Raw genomic sequence first — 22,528 nt, 5'->3', positions numbered from 1 at the left:
AGGAAGCTGTGGCGTGGCCACGGGGGACAAGCGGGCACCCTCCAGCGAAGCCCATAAGGGTTGCCGAAGCTCCCTGCCGGAGCCTTGGGCCACTTACTTACCCACAGGTGTCCCACGTGCCGTGCGCAGGCCCGCACAGGGCCAGCAGGACGAGGAGGCGGAGCAAATTCATTGCTGCCAGCAACACGTGGCAGCTGCAAGCACGGAGAGCTCGTCGCCACCAGCGCGGCAAACGACGTAGTGCCCGCAGTACTCGCGTTGCCCGCGGTGCCCTTGGTCCCGGGGCTGATGTTCACTGTTCTTCGAAAAGAAGAGACAGAATGTAGCAACAAGACTATGTCTCCTTATTTATGTAAAAGTTCAGCCCAATTTCATTTTTCACTCTGAAGTCTGACCAACAGCACATGATGGAAACAGTTTGGAAAGCATTCAGCATGCACAGCCATAAAATCACTTTTAAACAACTACAGCATACGAGCAGGATCTCAACACCTAACAACTGAAATTCACAAAGGTGAACAACATTTCACAAAGGTGAACAACAATTCTCTCTTTTCAGAGCTCTACTGCTAGGGGGTTTGTGTAAGCAGCATGTAGCCGATACTGTATATATTAAAATGACACGTAGGACAGAGACATGTGGAAAACTCCTTGACAGCAACCAAATACGTACATACCTCAAATACACACTTTTAATTTAAACATCTTTGCTCAGAATATAATGCCAGAAGAATATAGTACACACTTAAGTTACAAAACAACAGCTATCCCACATTGTGCTGTGGGCTATTGTTTTTATATGCATATACTTATATTGTACTCGCAGCCAAACACCAAGTTCCCTCCATTCACATACACACCTACCCAATAGAAAAAAATAAACCTTAGTAACAGAGATCACCCCATTGTAGCCATCAACAGTTCCACTCTCAATGTCTCACATTAAATTCTCCTAGATTTACATGTTTGTTTCATGCTCATTTCGAGCTATGCCTTAGATTCAGCTTGCCAAGGCAGGACCTATCAGTCTGTATCTTGCATGCCAGTAGCTACATTAACCTATAAATTCATGTCAGAGCTTGCTGGATTATACCTATCTCTTGCTAAAAAGCCCGAGCAATGAAGAAAAGGACACACGCTTTGGAAGAAATATTACAGAGAGGCTTTCTAAGAAAGAGTTAACTTGTTAAGTCAAACCAAGGCCAGATAGCTCCTACAGACACATTATCACCCAGTTACACCAAAACCCCCTCAAAAATCCTCTATTAACACTCACCCATTCTTGCTGGGAGCTCTGCTTTGCTCAGGAAGCAATGGCATAACTCCAAACAGTTTCAGGCTTGACAGGATGTCTAAGCATGGCCAATTTGTACTATACCAAAGTATAGTAACAGATGTGTCCTTAATCGACAGGTTTGCCTTCTCCATTACGTGTTCCTTTCCATTTTTGTCCTTTAGAACAATTCTCCACCTCAAGCCAGAGGCTCTGTTATTTAGGAATCGAGAAGGGAGAGGGGTGTTTAAAAAAAAAGATTCTCAAAGTGACAAAACTTAAACTATGCTTCCAACAGAAATTTAAAATTTCTACTAACTGCTACTTGTGTTTCTCAGGCTAGGTCATTTATAGGCTATCATCGTATCTTCCCATTATGATACATAGTTTATAGCTCTACTTCCCTATCCCCCCAGCATTTTCCAAGTCATTAATAGTCTGTACATTGTTCTCAAGTCAACATCTTCTGTGACAAGGCATTGCTTACTTCATAGCTTCTTTGTTTTTACATGGAAGACCTGTAGAAGGATCTACAGGTTTAACAAGTCGCCTTACTCTCATTTTGACAGCAGCTATTTGTTTGAAGAGGTATTCTTTCTTCCAGTACCCAGGCTTTCTATCACGTAGAGCAGCGCAGCCCAAGGAAACAGTTTCTGGTGGCTCAGACTTCATTTTCCAAATTGTCCTTTTTGGCTGAAAACAACCGGAATAGATTTTCAGCCAGATTCCACTGAAAATAAAAAGAGAATGAAGAGGAAAACCACATTCATGTCAAGAAGAGTTACTTAATTATTCTTACATGCATGTCTCAGCTACCACTGAGCATAATGTTAGCAGAAAAATAATTAAAAAAAAAGTTATTCAGTTAATTCTTACAATATGCCAGGAAGGTTGATAAACATCTCAACCACATACACAGAAAATGTTGGACTAGTGCTCTAGAAAGTAGGATCAGCGGATATTGGGAACTTCCCGCTCTTTTATGCCTCTCAATAGCACACTACAGTACGTGGTTTTTAAAAAGCCTTCCTTCCCCTTGTACTGCTACTTCCTTCATGGACATTCACTGAAGCAGTGAGGAAGACTATGGACGACCACCAGAGCACCTTAGACAACCACCTGTGTACCTGAAGGCGCATGCGTCACGAGCATTTACACATACTAATGAGTTCTCGGAAATTGTATGAATATGTTAATTGTTTCTTGGAAATATGATGACTATGTATACTTTGATTGTATACAACTTCTGTAGCAGAGAAACTAAACACGCACACTAGGTGGAGTGATCCCCTGTGCGTCCAGTGCTGCAATAAAGAAGTGCCTGCTCACCTACATACACTGTGTAGATGAGTTTTTATATTACAGATTTGTAACAGTTATCACAAAAAACCAAGCATACTTAACTGCTTCATCCATCAAAATACATTCAAGAAGCTTGGGCCAAAACCCATCCACTCCACAGAACCAGAAACCTATAGATGCCAACAAATGCTGATATGACTACCCGCTTCACAAGTCAATTCCTTCTATGTCTGACTATACACGTTCGGTTCCATTTTTTGGAGAGAAAGCACTGTTAAGTGGCACACATACTGAATTCCCTTCCCAAACAAACATCTGTATATTGCAGATTCACGCTGCGCTCTCCCCCCAGACAGAGGTAGGCTTTGCTGTGAAAAACTGTAGCACAGCCCTCAGTTTTCACCTTTGGATAGAGCCACTCTTGAAAGCAACAAAGGGTTCTTGTACAGAAGGAACATTTTTGAAACAGGTGAAAGAAAGGCAAGGAAAAAAAGAAAAGAAAAAAGACTTCCGCATCTCTTGAACAGAGTTCAAATCAAGAACAGGGTAGAAAATCCGCCCAATAAACAGGGATAAGGAATAATATTAGAATAAGATTTTTGCAACAAGTCATAAAAACTTATTTCTATCATTAGAAGACATCATTATACCTATGCCCAGTTTCAGCTAAGCCAACTTACAAGGCAGGTTGCATTGTTACAACTCCTAGTTAGCAATAAAAGTCTATCCGATGCGTCTTTTCTACCCTCTTTTTTTCTTCAATCTTGCAATTAGATAGAAGACACTAGAAACAGTGCTTGACCATTTCCCTTATAATGAAGCAGTAACTGCAAGTAAAGGTCACATTTAATTTACTAGACCCAGAACTTCATTCCAGCATCTCTTCAATAAGTGTTGTTGACTCTAAAGCTTAGGAACGTACAGGAAACAGGCTAATCAAAACACTTATTTAGGTAATAGCTGTCCAAGATGCTGTGACAACAGACAATCTTTCACCTTAGCGAATATTTCTATCTTTTCCTCAAGTTTAGAACAGTTTGACATTAAACTAACAAATTCTAGCAACAGAGAGAGGCATCGATTTAGAAAACAGCTCTTGCAAAACTTTTTTTGTTATTTTTTGCATATTACAAACAATGTTAATTTCAAGACATGTTTGAAATTTGGATTATGTAAGCAATACTTACTATTACTGAGTAACTACTTCACTGTATAGTACAAAAAAGATTAAATCCCTTCTTGACATTCTAGCTGGACTTCCCAGATGACTCACTGTAAAAAAAATAACAAGCTTTCTTAAAAAGGGACTGACGAGAGATACTCGAGAAATGTTGGAAAACTTTCTATATTGGCATCTCCTCTATAGAAAGGTGGACAGCATGAGCAATAAGTTACGCACTGGATGCTAAAAATCTTAACTGCCACTTTGTCAAGAGCAAGACTCTGCTGTCTTTTGTTTCACTGCACACCTTTGACAGGCGATTGACTCCATTTCCTCTGTACCTTCCTACTGGCTATTCCTATCTGCAACTAGGATCTTCCATGAGCTTTCTCTTCTTAAGGCTGAAGAAACCCAGTCTTCCCAGTCTCTCCTCATACATCGTGTGCTCCCAAACCATCTTGGTGGCCCTCCGTTGGACTCGCTCCACTACATCAACCTCTCTCGTTTTGGGGAGCCCAAAACCGGGCGCAAGCTGGCTCACTGGACACAGCACTCCAAACGCTGTCTCACAAGTACCACTAGACCTGAAGGATCACTCTCCCAGACCTGCTGGCTACACTCTTGCTAGCACAGCCCAGGATGCAGTTTGCCTTTTTTTGCTACAAGAATACATTGCTGACTCATGTTCAATTCTTGTCCACCTGAATCCCAAAATCTTTTTCTGCAAAGCTGCTCTCTAGTCAGGCTGCCCACCCCCACCTTTACCACTAGCTGGGGTTATGCCAACCCTAGGATTTTGCATTTGCCTTTGCTAAGTATCATATGGTTTCCGCTAGCCCTTTTTCTAGTCTTTTAAGGTCCCTCTGAACCACAGCACTGGTTTCTAGACTATCAACCACTTCCCCCAGGTCGGCATAGTCCACAAACTTGCTGAAGGCTGGAAGACATCCTGTCTTCCAAGTCCATTACATAGATCAGTCCCCGTGTGAAACCCTGAGAGACATTATCAGCAATCCAAGCAGGAATAGAGCACTTTCATACGCACTTGTGGCCAGAAGCATCACTATCTTGAGCAGAAAGGCGGTTGCCCTCTTCACCACCTCCTAGTCTCACATACAGCTATCATACTTGCAATACTTGCACTCAGCTCCAGCTTCATTATCAGCCTATAAAGGAGAACATTCAAGAGATGGATTTGTAAAAAGTTACTTGAGCCAGAATTTGTAGCCAGTATTTTTGTTCTGTTGAACAAAAATGACATTTCCAGAGGTCCTTAAATGTATCAGCTTAAAAAGAAGTTACCTAATTTCACAAAAAAGAAACCACACTGGATAATTTCTGCCTACCACCCCAGCACTGGGGTTTTTTGGTTTGTTTGATTTAATATAGGCATATACACACACACAAACTAAATCAAGACATCGATTTAATAATGACCAGAAACTAGCAAGCAATTTCCTATACAGTTCCCAAAATTCCTCTGTAGGTAATTCCTGTCCCAGCTATGGCAATTTTTAGTCAGTTTTTAGTTCTCAGTTTCAGATTCTAGATGTAGACTGATTTCTAGTCTCAAGTTATGAACACTTCATTTTCTAAAAAGAGAAGGTATCAAAAATTTTAGGTAGTTCCTTCCTTCGCTGCACTCCATCTTTCCTCCATGTCTCCCAATAAAATTCCAAAAGCACACGACAGCTGTCCAAATCTTGACAAGCCCAAAGTAGCTTCTGCAACACTATGCATTAGAGAGATTAAGATAAAAAGAAGTTAAATTTAAGAAAGCCGTAACGAGGCAAAACCGAGAACTCATTTGTAGTCTTACAAAAACAGCTGCCACAAAGAAGGCTTTTTGGACCAGCACTCCACTTGTCTGTGAAAAGAGCATACCCACTCCAGAGTTGCGCTACTCCTTAAAGAATAACCTGGGTTCCCTCCAATAGTTCAGCACTTGAATAATTCAGTATCTAGTTTCTACTTAGACAAAAACAGAAAGATCAACTGCGAAACAGGAAAATGAGATGTAACTGTTTCATGATATCATGAGACATTCAAGAAGAGAAACAAGCATTTTGTGAAATCAGGAAGAAAATACTTCTAGTAAAGTGTCAGGAAAGACAACTTTGCAGTCTTTCAGTACAAGCAGGATGCAAGTTTAAATGCGAGACAAACTAAAACTTGAATTAATTAATAAAATTTAAATTTTTATTTTGACTAATTGTAAGTTACACAAAAGCATTCAGTCAATAATTCTCCACTGAAACACAACATCAATCTGTGTTTTCAGCTTTCTACAAGCTTTTCTTTCAACACATTTTTCATTAAGGAGATGAAACGTGGCCAGCACAACCACAAGTTTGGGGGTTTTTTTAGGGTTGGGGAGGTGGAACAAGATGACAGGGAGTGTTTTAAAGTATTTGGAAGGAAAGGAAAAACAGCATCTTCAGCCCTTTCAAATGTACAAGATACAATCCTAGATCATCCCGCCTCCATCATACTGATCATCCCTCCCAAAACAAAGGATCATTCACATGGAGTAGTTCACCTCTGCTCCAGCAGCAAACACACTCATCACTAAGTGACAACACTTCTCCTTCCTCTCTCTCTCTCTCGCACTTGGGTTCCACCAGCTACAATCAGACAACCAGCTAGATTCTGCCCAAGAAGTAAGATCTTTCCCTTCCACTCCTACGAAAACTTTTCAATTCAGTTTAGCAAGCAAAATGCCCACAAAAGGCACTGCATGACACCTATCAGATGGCTGCCCTGTCAGGAAAACCTAACCATTCTGAAAGCACTCATCTTGTAATCATTCTCCTTAATGCCAGGAAAACACTTTACCTCCTCACCTTCAAATCAGAAAGAGATCAAAGGGGCATTTTAAAAAAGTGTAATTAAGACTGAAAACATTCAACAACAGCTTGACAGCTCTGAACGTTCACCCCAAAAAACTGAATTATGCGACTTGTCCCATATTGTTCCCTGTCATTTCGTATCCATATGCAGCCAGCTGTCCAGCCATATATGCACCATCTGAATTATTGTGAGAACATCCCCATGTACGAATCCAGATTTTCTGAGCACCAGGAATAACGCTGATAAGTAAAAATTAACGAAGAAGTTAAAAGAGGAACACGCTTCCCCGTCAGGGCCACTGAACAGACTCAATTAATTGTAATTCTTCAACTATAAAATAAGCAACACAAACAATAACGACTCCAAAACAGGCAGGGAAAAACATTATAATTATGTGAGTTTAGTGGAGCGGGTAATAGATCTGGCTGGGATAGAGTTAACTTTCTCCACAGCTACCTGTATGATGCTGTGTTTTGTATTTATGACTAAAACAGTGTTGATAACACACCTGTGGTTTAGCTATTGTGGAACAGTGCTTGCACAGCATCACAACCTCCTGTTGCCCACCGTGCTCCACCCCGCCTCAAGCAGGCTGGAGATGGACAAGAGGCTGGGAGGGAACATGGACAGAATAGCTGACCCAAACTGACCAAAAGGATAATCCATACCAGATGACATCATGCTCAGCAATAAAAACTGGCGGTTTGGTCCTCCCAAACTAACCATTGTTCTGAGACTGATTGGGCATCAGTCTGCTTGTGGGAGGTGGTGAGCAATTGCTTTTGCATCCCTTGAAGTTTATCCTTACTCTTGCCTTCACTTAAACTGTCTTTACCCCAACCCACAAGTTTTCTCGCTTTTGCTCTTCCAGTTAGCTCCCTCAGCCTACTGAGAGGAGGGCTGAGCAAGTGGCTGGGTGGCTGCTCAGTTGTTGGCCAGGGTCAAGCCACCACAAGTGGCAAGAAAAGAGTTTTAGAATGGAGAATGTACAAGAGCTGTAGGATAAGAAGAGATTCAGTACGCGGCAGTTGTATTGAAAAAAAACAAACCAAACAACTCACTTTCTGAAAATGATCATTTAACAAGGGATCTTCAAGTGACTGCACTGAAATGAGGCCACCAGCAAACAGGTAGAGCTAAACTGCAGCCTTTTGATATTATGGCACTCATTGACCGGAGTTCCCTCCATACAAGGCACCTTTATAAATTCTTAACTTAAGCCTGCCACCAGCCACACTAACGTCTGAAAGCTCATATCCCAACCTTTCTGGGCTACAGAAGCAGCATGGCAGATGTGCACCATGGAGCTGGCACACACAATGGTTTAAGAACCAACAAAAAATTCTGCAAGAAGCTCTCACTGAAACTCCCGGGATAACTGTGCCAATGAGCTAAAGATGCCAGTACAAGAACAACAGACATCCTGCAACACCATCCTTTGCCCTGCCCACATCTTTTCTCTTTTCTCCTCCCCCACGCTTCTTTTTTTAAAGCTACTTCCCCTAGCTAGAAACAAAAAATTGTTGATGGCAGATTAATGATCATTAGACATGTGCAACACGTGTTGCACATGTACAATGTATTTAGTGTTCCTACTGTCTAAACAACGTACATTCAATGTGCATTCTTGGGTCAAAAACACTAAAATACAGCCTGTTAAATAACATACAGTATTCTCCTGAATACTTCGGAGAATGGAGTGCTAGTGTCAAGTATCTATAGGCCACCGGTTCGGCTGTACACACACTCCTGGCAGAATGGGGCTTCACATAAAGGTGGACTGTTATGCTTATAAAAATCTCTTTTGAACACTAATGAGAAAACAAAATCAAATTTCCTGCACATTCCAGACATACTTTATTTCCACCTTTATAATGCAGGGAAATTTCATCCACCAGCTCAAAATTAAGGGCGGGGGGGAGGGGGAGCAGGGGGTGGCACCAACCAAAATCCAGATCTCGGAAATGCAGTAGAAACTAGAATCGATAACTGAGTTCATTTATACTTTGATCAATTCCACTGCAGCAGAAAGTTGATTCTGCTCTTAGGGGAATCACAAGAAGGAAAAACACAAAAGATACGTTCCATAGTTACTGCATACGATTTCCACTGAAATAAAACAGTAAGTTCAAAAGAAGTCTCACTATGTCACTTGCAGGAGGATGTACAAACAACAAGTACAGCCTTTGGAAATCCCAGGTTCCAGAAGCCAGGTGGAAAGACTGAAGCAAGGAAGATGTACCCTTGGTGGAAGAGGGTCAGGTCAGGGAATACTTCAGCAAACTGGACATACCTAAGTCCCTGATGGGATACACCCACAAGAGAGAGATGGACATACTGGAGACAGTCCAACAAAGGGCCATGAAGATGGTTAAGGGACTGGAGCATCTCTCCTAAGAGGAGAGGCTGAGAGAGCTGGCACTGTTCAGCCTGCAAGAGAAAGGCTCGGGGGAAGCTCATCAATGGATATTAAATACCTGAAGGGAGGGTCCAAAGAGGACAGACACAGGCTCTTTTCAGCGGTGCCCAGTGACAGGCCAGGAGGCAACGGGCACAAACTGAAACACAGGGGTCCCTCTGAACATCAGGAAACACTTTTTGACTGTGAGGGTGACTGAGCGCTGGCACAGGTTGCCCAAGGAGGTGGTGGAATCTCCCTCTTTAGAGATATTCAAAAACTAGCTAGGCACGGTCCTGGCCACCTGGCTGTAGGTGGCCCTGCTTCAGCAGGGGCTTTGCAGAAGATGACCTCCAGAGGTCCCTTCCAGCCTCAAGCCTTTCGTGAGTCTCAGGATTTTATTCTTATTTCTCATTCCAGATGGCACAAGGCTACTCCAGGACTGCATTTTGAAGAGCTCAGCTTCTATTTAGGTAATTAAGGTGAAGCAGACAATTTTTCAGGAATGTTTTACACATACAAGCTGAAGTAACAGGAACCATTTTTCCAGTCTGATTACTCCATTAATCAATATCTCCGTCATAACTGATTTCTAGAGAAAGTTTGTCTAGGACAAGAAATCTGCTCAGGATTTATTGTTCATTATCACTACATTTTATAAACACTATTTCACTCATTTTTATCTTGTATTCAAATTTTACACTATGAGACAATGAGAACTTCCACCTTATTTTTAGAAGCTGACAGTGCACACAAGATATGAGCAAAGCAACAAGATAGGGTTGATGGAAGAATTTACCTGTCACTTGGGGGATCATCGTCTGCCCGAGTATTTTTTTGTGAATTGCGTTGTCGCACTTTTGGAAAAACGTTCTTTCTTACAAACTGCCGATCATGTGGCTTCAAATCTTCTGCTGACACGGTATCATCAATATCTTCAAGCACTGGTTCACAGGCAGCAGGCATCTTCAAGAAGCATTAGAGAAGACTGATATTAGCAAGCATTTGAATACAAAGCCAAGGCCTAGTATCTACTGCATATGTTCTCATAAAGAAAAGTCAGATGTATTTCTACATATACCTGCGATAGATCATATAGATGAGGGAAGGTGAGCACATAAAAACAATCAACTATCCAGAGATATTTCCTGAGGCCCTCTTCCCCCGAGATCTCAAACACAGGCAGGGAGAAAGCCACAAACCATAGAGAGGGTTGTTTGGGTTTTTTTTAATAATCTGTACCTTGCCACCTTCTAATTCAAAAACCCTGCAGCTCCTCTGACGTGACATATCCAAGATACGAGTATTCTTAACCATGTCAGGCAGCACAGTGGAATAATGAGTTCATGTTATGCGACAGATACGCTTCCACTCACATCACAGAAGAATGAAAGACACAGCATTCAAGCGCCTCCTTCAGAGGTTCTTCTGGCTCTTTTATTTGTGTGCTGAAAACAGGTGCACAGTATTTCAATGTCTTCATAGTCCTTTTGAAAAGAAACCAAACTATTCCTAGAATTCCTGATCCCACAGGACTTTCATTTGAATTACTTCATTCATTAGGACAGCAAAATAAAAATTCCTGTCCTCAGGTACAAGGTGTTAAACAACTACACCTAGCTAACATCAAATAGCTAATTATCATCTGGCTCATATAATACACGAGAAAAATCATTAAAATCTATTTATATTTTCCACAAGAAAGTAAATATACATGCATCTATAGCTCCCAGCAGATCTCAAGATCCAGATCAGTTTTCAGGAAAGGAAAAAAAAGTTATTTACTAAAGGAGCCTGTAAAAAAAAAAAAGCTATGCATTAATTACACGCCTCACACTGTGCTGTGTGTAATTCTTCATCAGAATAATGTCTGATTTAGCATTGGACACTTGGTTTTGTACATGTCTCAACAGTTTACTAAGGAAATCACACAGGGGCATTTCACAGAGTTTACAGGGAAAACACAACACTTTCCTAACTGGCAGTGAAGAACAAAAGAAACAAGGCTTTAATTTCTTTAAAACCAGATTTCAGGAACAGAAAGCTCAGGCTACTGGCAACACCTCAAAGTATTTTGTACAAACTGAATTACTCAAGGACATAAGAAGTTAAACACCTATGCACTTTCCCCAGTGTGAGTCCTTCAGTCAATCTTGCAAAGTACACTTCAAAATCAAACTTCATATAACTTTTATAACATTTAACTTAAAAAGGAATATGATGATGTCACAAAGAGGATGCATCTGACAAAGACATAGAAGCGTTTAGCATTCTTCTAGATCAAAAATCCCAGGATCTCTAAAAAGGCCACAAAGGATGAACCAAAATAAAAAGCTGTGGAAAGTCTAGCAATAAAGAATATTGGGGGGGGTGGGGGGGGGCAACATCTCTTACACTACTTTATACTGTTGTAAATATTCAGACTTTTTAAATCAAAATATGATTATATACTTTATACCACGAACAGTGTGTACAAATAGGTAAAGTTATCAACTCAATACAGGGAAGGAAAAAGTTTTGATTTGTTGTTTTTTCTCTCTTCCAGAAAAATACCTGCTATAATGGAGCAGCTGCAAAACAAAGAAGCTTAGTTTATTTCCGTGGCCCCCAAAAGAACGAATACAGCCAAAAGAAAAGTCATACCTTTTGAAGCAAGGTCTAAATCCTCTTGGAGAATAATCCTGGGGAAAAAAAAGAACAAAAAGACATGGCAGGAACGAGCAGAACTGGTGGACAGAGACCCACGAGGTGGAGGGGGGAGGGGAAGGGGGAGGAAGAGGGGGGAGGGGGAGCGAGAGGGGAGAGGGGGGAGGGAGAAGGGGGAGGGGGAGCGAGAGGGGGGAGGGGGAGGGAGAGGGGGGAGGGTGGAGAGGGGGATGGGGAGGGAGAGGGGGAGAAGGGGAGAAGGGGAGGGGGGGAGAAGGGGGGAGGGGGCCTCCACGGCGAGCCCCGGCTCTCACCCCGCCGGGCCCCGCACGCCCTCAGCAGGGCTCCGCCATCGCGGCCGCCGCGCCCCGCCTCAAGCCCCCGCGCGCGCGCAGCAGCGCCGCGACGGCGGTCGGCAGCGGCCAAACCGGTGCACGCGCTCTGGGACGCAGCCTCGCGAGAGAGAGCGCGGCTGCGCCGCCCGGCGGGGTGGGCAGCGGCAGCGGCGCGGCAGCGCGGGCCTGCCCGTCCCGCTGCGCGACCGCCGAGGGGTTTGTCCGCCGGGCCGGCGCTCCCGCTCCTTTCGCCGGTGGAGTGCCGTACGTGGGGGAAGAGCAGAGCTGAGGCCTGGCCGGAGCGGGGCGGGGGAGGGCGCGGCGGGCGCTAGGGCCGTAGGAGCCCTCACGGCTGCTCCCGTGGCCGCGGCGCCGGGCCGCCGTGCTGGGAGCGTCAGCTGTGGCGAGGGGGAAGGGGAAGTCGTGGAGCTGGAGAGGGGGTGTCCTCCGGCGCTGCCATGGGGTGTCCTCCGGCGCTGCGCCGTGGCTGGGTTTGCAGCGCAGATCACCGGCGCCGGGGCATCTGCCGAGCGCCAAGGCCACGCGTCCTCCGCGCTTCGTTTCTCCGCATCCTTGGAGACTCACCTCCGTTTTGAGTGAAAACTAGGTCCGGCAGTAAAAGCCAGTTAAAGCACTTGGATTCGGAAGTTTCCGCGTAATGACGAGCTATTGATGCCTGCCATGCCCACAGCCCTTTTCTTTTTAATCGCTCATTTCCTCAAAATACAATGCTGGTAGCAGCTTTTCTGTTCAGTCAGTCTGGAAGATGTTGGTCCAAGGATTTAATATTAGATGGCTAAAGTTTCTGGCATTGTTTCCCGCCAATATAGGGCTAGTAGCAACTTTTCTGATTAATGTTTTGGAAGCCATGAGTCTGGCTGTGGATGGGTAAAGCCAGGGCTCTGAGCAGACAGATTGTTAAAGGTACTGCTTCCTTCTTGATCAGCGTGTTCTAGAGGGCAAGCATAATGCTATTGCTTTTTTTTTATATACACAGTTAACCTAAAAAGATTATTGATACTGCATCTTTAATGTGATAAATGACTCAACCCCAAATAGGATTGCAATTAAAGTTTAGAATTTATTAAACAAATAGAGGCAATCAAACAGCGCTGGGTGCGCTAGGAGTCTCTGCTCCACCAAGACGCACACCGTACAGTTCTTGTTTTCGGTTTGTATTTCTCCTGCTGCTACATATTCATAGGAAAGGTTGGTCTTTGTAAATGAATTAGGTTCCCCCCCCCCCCCCCCATGTGATGTGTAGCATGATTTGGGTGGAGAGACGAGTGCTATAGTCATATATGTTTAGCATGACCTCTATAATCTTCATTAGCATATGCAGGGTGTGAGTTGTAATATGCATTTCACAGGTAATGAGGCAAAGGTCAGTTATCGGACACGAAACCTTTTCAAAGAAACAAAGGACCTCTCACATTCCTGTTGTTTTACTGTCTTTGCTGACCATAAGCAGGGCTGTCCTGCCTCCACAGGACCCCCTCTTTATCTGCACCCTGTGTTAGCTGGGTGAGTCTCCACTCCCCCGGGTCGCACAAGAGATAGCAAGGGCAGTCTTAACAGCTCTTTGAGCACAGGAGTCCCACCTCATTATCCAAATTCCACACGCCCTATAGACTTCTTTTGCTTAATACTATGCGGTTAGCAACAAAACCAGTTTTGGAATATTTGTCAGGCAACCCTTGCAAGATACAAGAACTATATACATTAACCACTCTGTGTTTCTTAGGCTTATGGTTAACAAGGGTATGTAGGACAGAAAGTCACATTTCATCATGCGGCCCTAGCATTGTTCCATATTGACACGAATCAGATGAACACATTTCACAATCCCCCATTTTTTTTTTTTTATGGTATTGATTCGTGTTTTCGTTTCCAATCGAGTCAACACTTGCCGAATTGGTATCAATTTTGAATCTTCTTTTGTTTTTATTATCATTAGGGAATGGGTTTTTTCTTTCCCTGGTTCTGGGTCAACAGGTACCGCAGATATTTGCATTCCTTGTATAACCGAGTGTATTAGTCTGGTAAAACAAGGTATTAAACATGGAATTATTAACAATCCTCCACATATCCCCAGTACAACTCTCCCAATTTTAGTAAGCCAATCACCGCCTGTAAAGTCTCTCCATAATTCTCATAGATTGATTCCATTCCAAGTTTGAACTGGAACATGTGCAATTTTCTTCATTTCTTTTACAAGTTCATTTACAGCTTTTCCTTCATCATCAATCTCTAAGCAACAATTACTAAGGTTAAATTTTCCACAGACTCCTCCTCTTTGTTCTAGCAAATAATCCAAAGCTAAGCGATTTTGATACAAAGCAGTTCTCATCTTGGTATTTTGCTTTGCAATTAATCCAAGTGCATCTTCGGTTTTATTTATAACTATTTCTAATACAGCTTGTAACCTAATTATTCTATTAAGCATTTATATTGGGGTCCTGTAGCTCCAGCATCCGTCTTCTGCCCACGTAGCTGGATCATAGTAGGCAATGATTCTCTCAGGGGGCCATTCGTTATCTCTTCAATGTCCGATTTGTAAGTTCCGTTTATGACGCTTTTTTTCTTAGCTCATCAGCTTCAGCATACACTGGGACTCCTAATCGCTCTCCCCGATTTATGGGTAACAGGAAAAAACTGGGTCTTATAGCTCCTGATACACAGGATCCTGCCCAATTCTCTGGTAAATATGCATAGGCTAGTTTGCCACAAATCCAATAATGTCCTTCAGGAGTTGGCCAGCCCTTTGGTATGTTTGTTCTATTGGTCCAATTCTTAAATTGATTATTCTTTTCCAGTGGGCTTCCCCATTTATCCCAGCGCTTCTGAGTTTCATTTCATAGGTAACCTCCTTCACACTCTAGGTTACCTACTTGTCTTCCTTTGTTTTTTAGATTTTGCCAACAACTCCTTCCAATTATACTCGTTTGGAGTACCCATTGTTGTTTCCTATTACCCTTACCTATTGTTTTCCATACTTGGGGATTGCTTATGTTGTTCTCCATAGCCTCCCATGGCCATCGTTCATCTTGATTTGTTTCACCACAAACATAACAATTAGTTATATTCAATGACTTAGCAATGTTTTCAGCAAGATTCACAAATAGATTTTTAGCAACTGTGGGAATTTCATATTTCACTCCTGTTTCTATTTCATGATAAAATGAGTTGAATAACAGTCTATGTTGCACTGATTCTTTTTGTCCTTTCTTTGATTTCAATATTAATAACTACACCCGGGTCTTCTCCAGGTCCGTATATCTTAAGTCCAATTTTGGTTACTTTTTTCTGTTTCCAAATTTCTAAATTTATGAGAGTTAAATTTACCAGATTATAGGTATGGGTTGTACAATTACTGTCTGTTTGCACCCTTGTGATTGAAGCTTGTAAATTCCCACATTGATTATCATATCCCCAGCCTGCAGTATCCTAATATACACAGGACCATCCCCTTCTGCATAGAGCATACTGGGTTTGGTTATGAATGCAGTTTCCTATTTTCTGGTCTTTACAGTCGTAGACCGTATGATACATCAAGGTTTGGGAGCTTATCCGTCCCTTTCTAGTAGTTACTATACATTGACTGCAGTTGTTTGCCGTAGTCTGGGTTTAGGAACTCACCCCAAGTAGAACTAGAAGAGGTCCGGTAAGGGCCATAGTGATCGGCGGTCACAGCCCGAAGGGGTTGCAGCCCTTGGCAGACCTTTCAAGCCGCAACACTGGTTCCCTATCCGGTCTTGCCCTCTTCCTTAATCTTAAGGGGTGTCCTTTTCTGAGTACTCAAATGAGTTTAAAGTTTGCCTTTTTTCCAATTTGTCCTAAAAATCCCATGTATACTGCGGATAGTCTATTGTTATTTCTAGGGGATAATATTTAACTGATCCCAGTTATTAATAAATCGTTTCCTTTAATAGGTATCTATTCAGGAGTCTCTCTGTTTACTAATTTTATAGGAGTAATCACAACAAAATTCCCACAGCAACTTAGCTTATATTCTTTGATGAAGGCCTCTTCAAGTTCATCTGATGGTTAGTTTAGTTTCTCCTGGTTCAGATGTTACTTTCCACTCCTTCACTGGACCTTTTACTCACGACACATGTGTCCATCCTTTCTCAGCAGTTCTCACAGCTGTTTTTGTAGTTTATAAAACAAGAAAAGGTCCTTCCCAGAGGGGAGATAGGTTTTCCTCTTTCCATGTTTTTATTAGAACCTTATCTCCCGGTTTTAACTGATGAATTGCAAATCCTAGAGGTGGTGTTTGAGCTATCATCCCAATTTCTCTTAGTTCTTTTAATCTCTCTCCAATGGTAATTATATATTTTTGGATACTATGATCCTCAACTACATTGTTTCCTAGAGGCATCCCTTGGGAATAAGGCATGCCATATAACATTTCATATGGCGATAATCCAGTCTCACTGTGTGGTTTAGTTCTTATGTTTGAAAGTGCCAATGGTAAACATTTTGTCCAGGGCATTTGTGTTTCGATCATTAACTTAGCCAATTGTTGTTTTATTGTTTGATTCATTCTTTCTACTTTCCCCGAGCTTTGTGGGTGCCACGGAGTGTGGTATTCCCACTGAATGCCTAATGATTGACATAATAGTTTTATTATTTTAGAAGTAAAGTGTGTGCTCTGATCAGAATCGATGTACTGGATTATCCCATATCTAGGTATCAAGTGTTCTAATAAAATTTTTACCACCGTTTGTGCCGTAGTTCGTGCTACAGGATAAGCTTCTACCCATTGTGTTAAATGATCTACTATTACCAATAGGTATTTTATCCTCCCTACCTTGGGCAATTCAGTGAAATCAACTTGTACTTTCTCAAAAGGTCTGTAAGCTGTTTTTCTTTATCTTCTTCAAACTTCTCATCTGCTTTTAGTGTAAGTATTGAGGCTGGAAAAGGACGTGAAGTCCTGATCCATAATCCTGCATAATCACTTTCCTCCTGGCTAAAAAGTTCCTTTGCATTAACATGTATATTTAAGGCCTGGCAAATCCAGTCTTCAAAGGATCCAAAAACAGGCCAAAAGACATGTGGTCTTAAAGGCTCCTTTGGTCATTCTACCATACAATACTGAATCATTTTTAATTTACTTTTTTTCTTTTCTGGGGCCCCTATCGTTCCAATTTCTAATCATTATTCCTAATGGACTTTCTGGTGCTATGTCTGGTAATTTGCTCCCTTTCTTCTGGTCCCTGGTCTTCGATTTTGTTTGACCCATCTAGGAATTTTACTATGGCAATTCCTACAGCCCTTGGTTACCTTAGTAAGAGTGTCTTGCAGGGGGTTTAGGACCTATCACCCACCCACGAATCCTATAGGAATTGCTTCGGTCCTTCAGCGGCCAAGTCCCTCGCGGGAGATTGGAACCGCGGTCAGAAGACCTCCACAATCGCTTCGGAACTAAGTTCCATCTCAGTCACACTCTTACGCACACAGGCAACCGAATCCCACCCAACCGAACGGTATACGCCTTAAATACTTACGACTCCGTCGTCCTCGTTCGGATCTTCGCGCGCAGAATTACGGGCAAAATATAGTGCTGCAGCCGGCAAGGGAGCTCATAGAAAATCAAATTCTTTGCTTGCCTTTATTTAGATTCAGGATGGCGTTAGTCCCGACCCGACTCGAACAGGAGCCACCAAATGGTGGGGCGCCCCTCCTAGATCAAATCAGAATTCAGGAACCAAAGCCATCCCGGACGAGCCCCCAGTTGTGATAAATGACTCAATCCCAAATAGGATTGCAATTAAAGTTTAGAATTTATTAAACGAATAGAGGCAAGCAAACAGTGCTGGGTGCGCCAGGAGTCTCTGCTCCACCAAGACGCACACCGTACAGTTCTTGTTTTCGGTTTGTATTTCTTCTGCTGCTACATATTCATAGGAAAGGTTGGTCTTTGTAAATGAATTAGGTTCCCCCCCCCCCCCCCCCCCATATGTGACGTGTAGCATGATTTGGGTGGAGAGACGAGTGCTATAGTCATATATGTTTAGCATGACCTCTATAATCTTCATTAGCATATGCAGGGGTGTGAGTTGTAATATGCATTTCACCGGTAATGAGGCAAAGGTCAGTTATCGGACACGAAACCTTTTCAAAGAAACAAAGGACCTCTCACATTCCTGTTATCTTACTGTCTTTGCTGACCATAAGCAGGGCTGTCCTGCCTCCACAGGACCCCCTCCTTATCTGCATCCTGTGTTAGCTGGGTGAGTCTCCACTCCCCCGGGTCGCACAAGAGATAGCAAGGGCAGTCTTAACAGCTCTTTGAGCACAGGAATCCCACCTCATTATCCAAATTCCACACACCCTATAGACTTCTTTTGCTTAATACTATGCGGTTAGCAACAAAACCAGTTTTGGAATATTTGTCAGGCAACCCTTGCAAGATACAAGAACTATATACATTAACCACTCTGTGTTTCTTAGGCTTATGGTTAACAAGGGTATGTAGGACAGAAAGTCACATTTCATCATGCGGCCCTAGCATTGTTCCATATTGACACGAATCAGATGAACACATTTCACATTTAACATAGTTATTTTATTTTGGGGTAGCCTGCTTTGGGGTGTAAAAATCACCATTTCTTGTAATTGTGTTTCAAACATGAAGTTTCTCTCTTTAGAAGGAGCCTTTGGAATCATGATTCTATTCTCCAGATAGCAGATGATGGTCTCCCTCGAACTGGAGGAAAAGTGAATGAACGCCCTGAGCGTATTCCATGCTAGGCCTATCGGTGTGCCAGCAGGTAAAACTTGGCAACTTCTACCTGTGATATTGCTTCCCCTCCCTCTCCTTTTTCTTCAAAACTGGGTCTCACTTTATGTCACACTGACCTGACAATGTTCACAGGCAAAAAAGGGATAACAATGAGAACAAAGTAACAGAGATTTGAAGAGGAAAAACTGGGACAGAAAGTAACAAGCACTTAATTTAAATCAATCTTTAAGAACAAATCATTCTAGGCAGGACTGAGCACTATTAATATCACCCTGGCCTCATGATAGAGTCATCCTTACAGCTTAAGATACATTTGCCTTTGTGATTGGTCTTTGTTTAAGCACACAAGTACTTTCCAGAGGTACTCTCAGTGGGACTGAGTGATGTGTAATTCATTATTTTTGCAGCATTTTTAGCCCAGAAGAAAATGGAGGAAAACATCTTAACATCAGTAGCTGCATTGATCTGCTCTAGACAGCCTCCTTCATAGTACGGGGTAAGTAGTCCTTGGTATGTCAGTAACGACAATCAGTATTATAACTGCTTCCTGATAAGGTTAGCGAGTCCCTTCCTTCTCCTTTTCAGTTTTCTAGGTATTTCATATGCAGTCCTTGACTTAAACTTCTCTGTTCTGGGAGCACGGCACTGCACTACCCCCCAGTTATCTCGACTAGCCAAGTGTTACCGCTCTGGTTAAACAAAACTGGGCTGACATCAGTGCTGTTTTATGGTTGACTGAAGAAAGCAAAGCACAGATAGCCTGCTAGACGTATCCAAAAATCTCCTGATGGCCGAGACTGACAAAACACCACTCGTGAAGGGGAGGCAGTGAGCTCCAAGAGCAGCTCCCAGGCAGGAATAACCTGTGAGTCCCATACCTAGTGACATAAACAGGCCGTGCTGATCAGTTTCAGCATGATCCGGCGGAGTCCTTACTTTGTCCCGCTGCCAAGAATTCATAATATCAAGCAGCCCTTGTGCCAGCACAGTCCTGTTCAGTCCTAGGATGTGGCCACAACATGGAAGACACCCTTTAAGTGCTTTTGAAGCTCACAAATCTGAATTGCTTTGTAGCATATTCGTAATACATCAAGCTGCACACAGACTGCTGGTAGTGCAGCAGGTAGCAAGGGAAGCAGATGATTCCCTACCATCTCTCGACCGCAGGAAGAAAGCTTCTCTGTACCCACCTGGGAAAACTGCTCTTGAAGAGACAGCAGCTGGCAATACCAGTTCCAGTACTGGCCTTCTATAGACGGGCAATATACATGCTCCAGTTCCTTGAATGTCCAAAGAAGAGCTTTAGAATACATGCTTTCCAAGTTGCCGGCATACCGTACTTCCTGCTGAAGAGGGGTGGTAGGCTCGGAGACACCGTTTGAAGTCATTCCAGGTTTTTGCAGGAGTTGGAAAATACAAAAACTACTAGGAAAATAAAATACAAACCTCAGTTTTAGCTCATGGTTAGTAGAAGAGAACATCCTTAGTTGTTTTAGAGCATCTCAACCACTGTCCTTAGGGAAGGGAAACAGCCAGGGAAGTGAGGGCCCAATTTTTCCATGACAACCTTCTTCTCAGATAACTAACATGCAGTTCTGGGTGGAAAAGTAAGTGGGAAGGCATGCAGGAAAAAAATGGGGAATCCTAAGATTCCTCTTAGGAGAGTCCTGATTCCAAGATAGAAGAAACTGGATTCCTTCTTCTATTCCTGCAATTTAGGAGAATTTGGCTGGTCGTTTGTCAGCAACATTCAGCGCCCTTCAGAATTGAGAGCAACCCGTTTTTTTCTGTTAGCTGTGCCACTTTCTCCCTGTCAAGTTTTAGAAAGAAAAAAGTGGGTAAAGAAGCTCCTGAACGTAACAAAGGCAAAGCATTCTGTTGATCTTTGCTCAGCTGTAGAGTAATATCCAGGCAGCTTTTGCCTCAGCAAGGAAAGGAAAATGGGGAGATGAATTCTATTTGTTTATGCTTTAGTTACTACCACTCCATGACTTTGCTATAGCTGCTCTTGGTTCACTTAACCTTGAGAATTGTTGGCTCCAGGAACACCAATGGCATGGTGCATTAACTGTGTTACACACAGGAAAAAATCAGCGTATACTGCTAAATTTGGTGCTTCTAAACATGTAGCAATGTCTCATGCCAGAAAAAGTACCTTACATATCTTTCGTACTTTCTTTCTGCAACAAAAATGTCCCTGTCTGCATCAAGACAGTGGTGTAACTGACTCTTTCAGGTATAAGTCAAAAAAGAATAGAAAGTGATGGTGTCTGTCATTTGTAGGTGGACAAGTTCTCACTGTAGGTTCAAGGGCAGGAACACCGCCCCCCCCCCCCTTTTTTTTTTTTTAAACTCCTCTCCTGTGTGTAAAGGAGCATGTAGCTGCCTATCATTCAGGCCAGTTTTGCCCGATTTCTCAGAATTCCTTTCCATCTGCTGGCAGCCAAGGAATGCAGCGCATACGGGCCCCAATAAAGCCTCCCTGAAAGTAATATTTGTACGCTGAATAATGTTGAGGTACACTGCGCTAGCTCAGGGGAGCAGAACTAAGTAGTTGAACGGGCTGGTTTTTTCCTCCTGCAACTCAGCACATCCCAAGTTTACAAAGCAGCTACAGAAAGCAGAGAGAAAACGACAGGAGAAGTGGCAATCAGTAGCAGATTCTAAGGGCGAATAAGAAAGTGCTTATGGCAGCTGTGGAACAGAGAAACTGCAAACAGGCCAGGGAGCTATGACAGCCAGGAGAGAAAGAGGACATTTATTGCTGTCTCTGCTTCAAAGGGAGAGCACAGTCCTCTAGCCCTCCGTTACTCTTTATTGGAAATGTAGAAGAACAGAGGATCTTCTCTAACCTTCCTTTCGGTACTGCTGGGTGCAGAAGTCAGAGTAGGGACAAGTGCATAAAGGGCTGCAATAGTAGCCTTCTCCTTGTGTGCGTAGAAGATGCAAGACAGATACAACTTGCTCAGAAGCGTAACATTTAAGCAAACAACCATATTACTGTGATTTTATTATCCTGATAGTTTTTTTTTTTCTTTTACTAGTTGATGGCCATGCATCTAGAATGGTGGCAGCACCAAGACCAGAAAGGGAGTACAAGTTTGTAAATGCATGTCTGGTGCAAGAGACTGCTGGAGATGACTCAAGTAACCAGAACTCGTTCTTTTCAAGGCTCCTATTAGGAGACTTCTGGAGAATTATCAGTAGGAAGGTTAACGAGTTCCTCAACGATCGCTTTCATGTCATTTAATCCTAGAATAACCCAATTTCTATGAAGTTTGCAAGAAGTCTGTTCATAATTCATGTGGGGGGATAAATAAAAATAAACCCGTGTTATCCCAACCTCTGGATCTCCTACTGTGTCTCTTTACATGTGTCTTTTATTCTTGTTTCACTCTGGCTTAAAAAAAATGCTGAACTACTTGTTAGCATAATTAAAAAAAGGGATTGAAACATTCCTGGTGTCAAAGGAGTGTGAGCACTAATAATGAAAATAGTACCAGCTGGGTTCCAAGAAGCAGCATGATAGGCACCAAGAGTAAGAAGAAAGAGCTGTATACAAATCTAAACTCTTTAAAAAATCCTTTTTATTGATTCATTACCATACAAAATTTATTCAAATTACATCCATTTGAAGTGGTGAGATCACAGCTAGAGAACAGGTCATCCTTTAATAAATCTACTTACAAAACTCACCATAAAAGCTTTTTTGGGTTGGTTTATGGTTGGTTTTTTTTTTTTTTTACAGTATATTACAGAAGGTTTTTTTTAAACTAGCATACAATGCAAAGCTAAATTAGATTAGTATTTT

At 42.6% G+C, this 22,528-nt stretch overlaps 1 protein-coding gene and 1 long non-coding RNA gene across 5 annotated transcripts; one reads left to right on the top strand and one right to left on the bottom strand.

Moving 5' to 3' along the window:
* Positions 1 to 101: 101 nt before the first annotated feature.
* Positions 102 to 11,983, bottom strand: LOC132321767 (F-box only protein 15-like). Of its 4 annotated transcripts, none has more exons than XM_059835209.1 (6): positions 11,946 to 11,983; positions 11,629 to 11,666; positions 9,785 to 9,951; positions 1,761 to 2,003; positions 1,277 to 1,486; positions 102 to 295 (listed from the first exon to the last, which is right to left on the bottom strand). In XM_059835209.1, the coding sequence occupies exons 3-6, from the start codon at positions 9,949 to 9,951 to the stop codon at positions 169 to 171; spliced, it is 747 nt and encodes a 248-aa protein (XP_059691192.1). In that variant the 5' UTR covers positions 11,629 to 11,666; positions 11,946 to 11,983; the 3' UTR covers positions 102 to 168. The 4 variants fall into 4 exon arrangements, 1 of the variants encoding a protein (XP_059691192.1); XR_009484884.1 differs by lacking the exons at positions 11,629 to 11,666; positions 11,946 to 11,983 and adding exons at positions 3,763 to 3,847; positions 4,783 to 4,903 and having other exon boundaries at positions 108 to 300; positions 9,785 to 9,823; XR_009484885.1 differs by lacking the exons at positions 11,629 to 11,666; positions 11,946 to 11,983 and adding exons at positions 3,763 to 3,847; positions 4,783 to 4,903 and having other exon boundaries at positions 108 to 300; positions 1,829 to 2,003; positions 9,785 to 9,823.
* Positions 11,984 to 12,151: 168 nt separating this feature from the next.
* On the top strand, positions 12,152 to 22,059 carry LOC132321746 (uncharacterized). Its single transcript, XR_009484872.1, has 4 exons — positions 12,152 to 12,230; positions 18,623 to 18,745; positions 19,125 to 19,213; positions 21,762 to 22,059. It is a non-coding gene; the product is annotated as an uncharacterized LOC132321746 (long non-coding RNA).
* The last annotated feature ends 469 nt before the right edge of the window (positions 22,060 to 22,528 follow it).

This window comes from Gavia stellata, unplaced genomic scaffold (genome assembly GCF_030936135.1).
Source record: "Gavia stellata isolate bGavSte3 unplaced genomic scaffold, bGavSte3.hap2 HAP2_SCAFFOLD_44, whole genome shotgun sequence".
NCBI classification, from domain to species: Eukaryota; Metazoa; Chordata; class Aves; order Gaviiformes; family Gaviidae; genus Gavia; species Gavia stellata.
The sequence above is the reverse complement of the archived record's forward strand: the minus strand, read 5'-3'. Positions and strand labels throughout refer to the sequence as shown.

Coding starts and splice junctions, on each gene's coding strand:
- LOC132321767 (XM_059835209.1), bottom strand. CDS start 9,951: ATGCCTGCTGCCTGTGAACCAGTGCTTGAAGATATTGATGATACCGTG. Junction 1,487..1,760: donor AAAAACAAAGAAGCTATGAA/GTAAGCAATGCC, acceptor CCTAAATAACAG/AGCCTCTGGCTTGAGGTGGA. Junction 296..1,276: donor AGAGCTCCCAGCAAGAATGG/GTGAGTGTTAAT, acceptor TTCGAAGAACAG/TGAACATCAGCCCCGGGACC.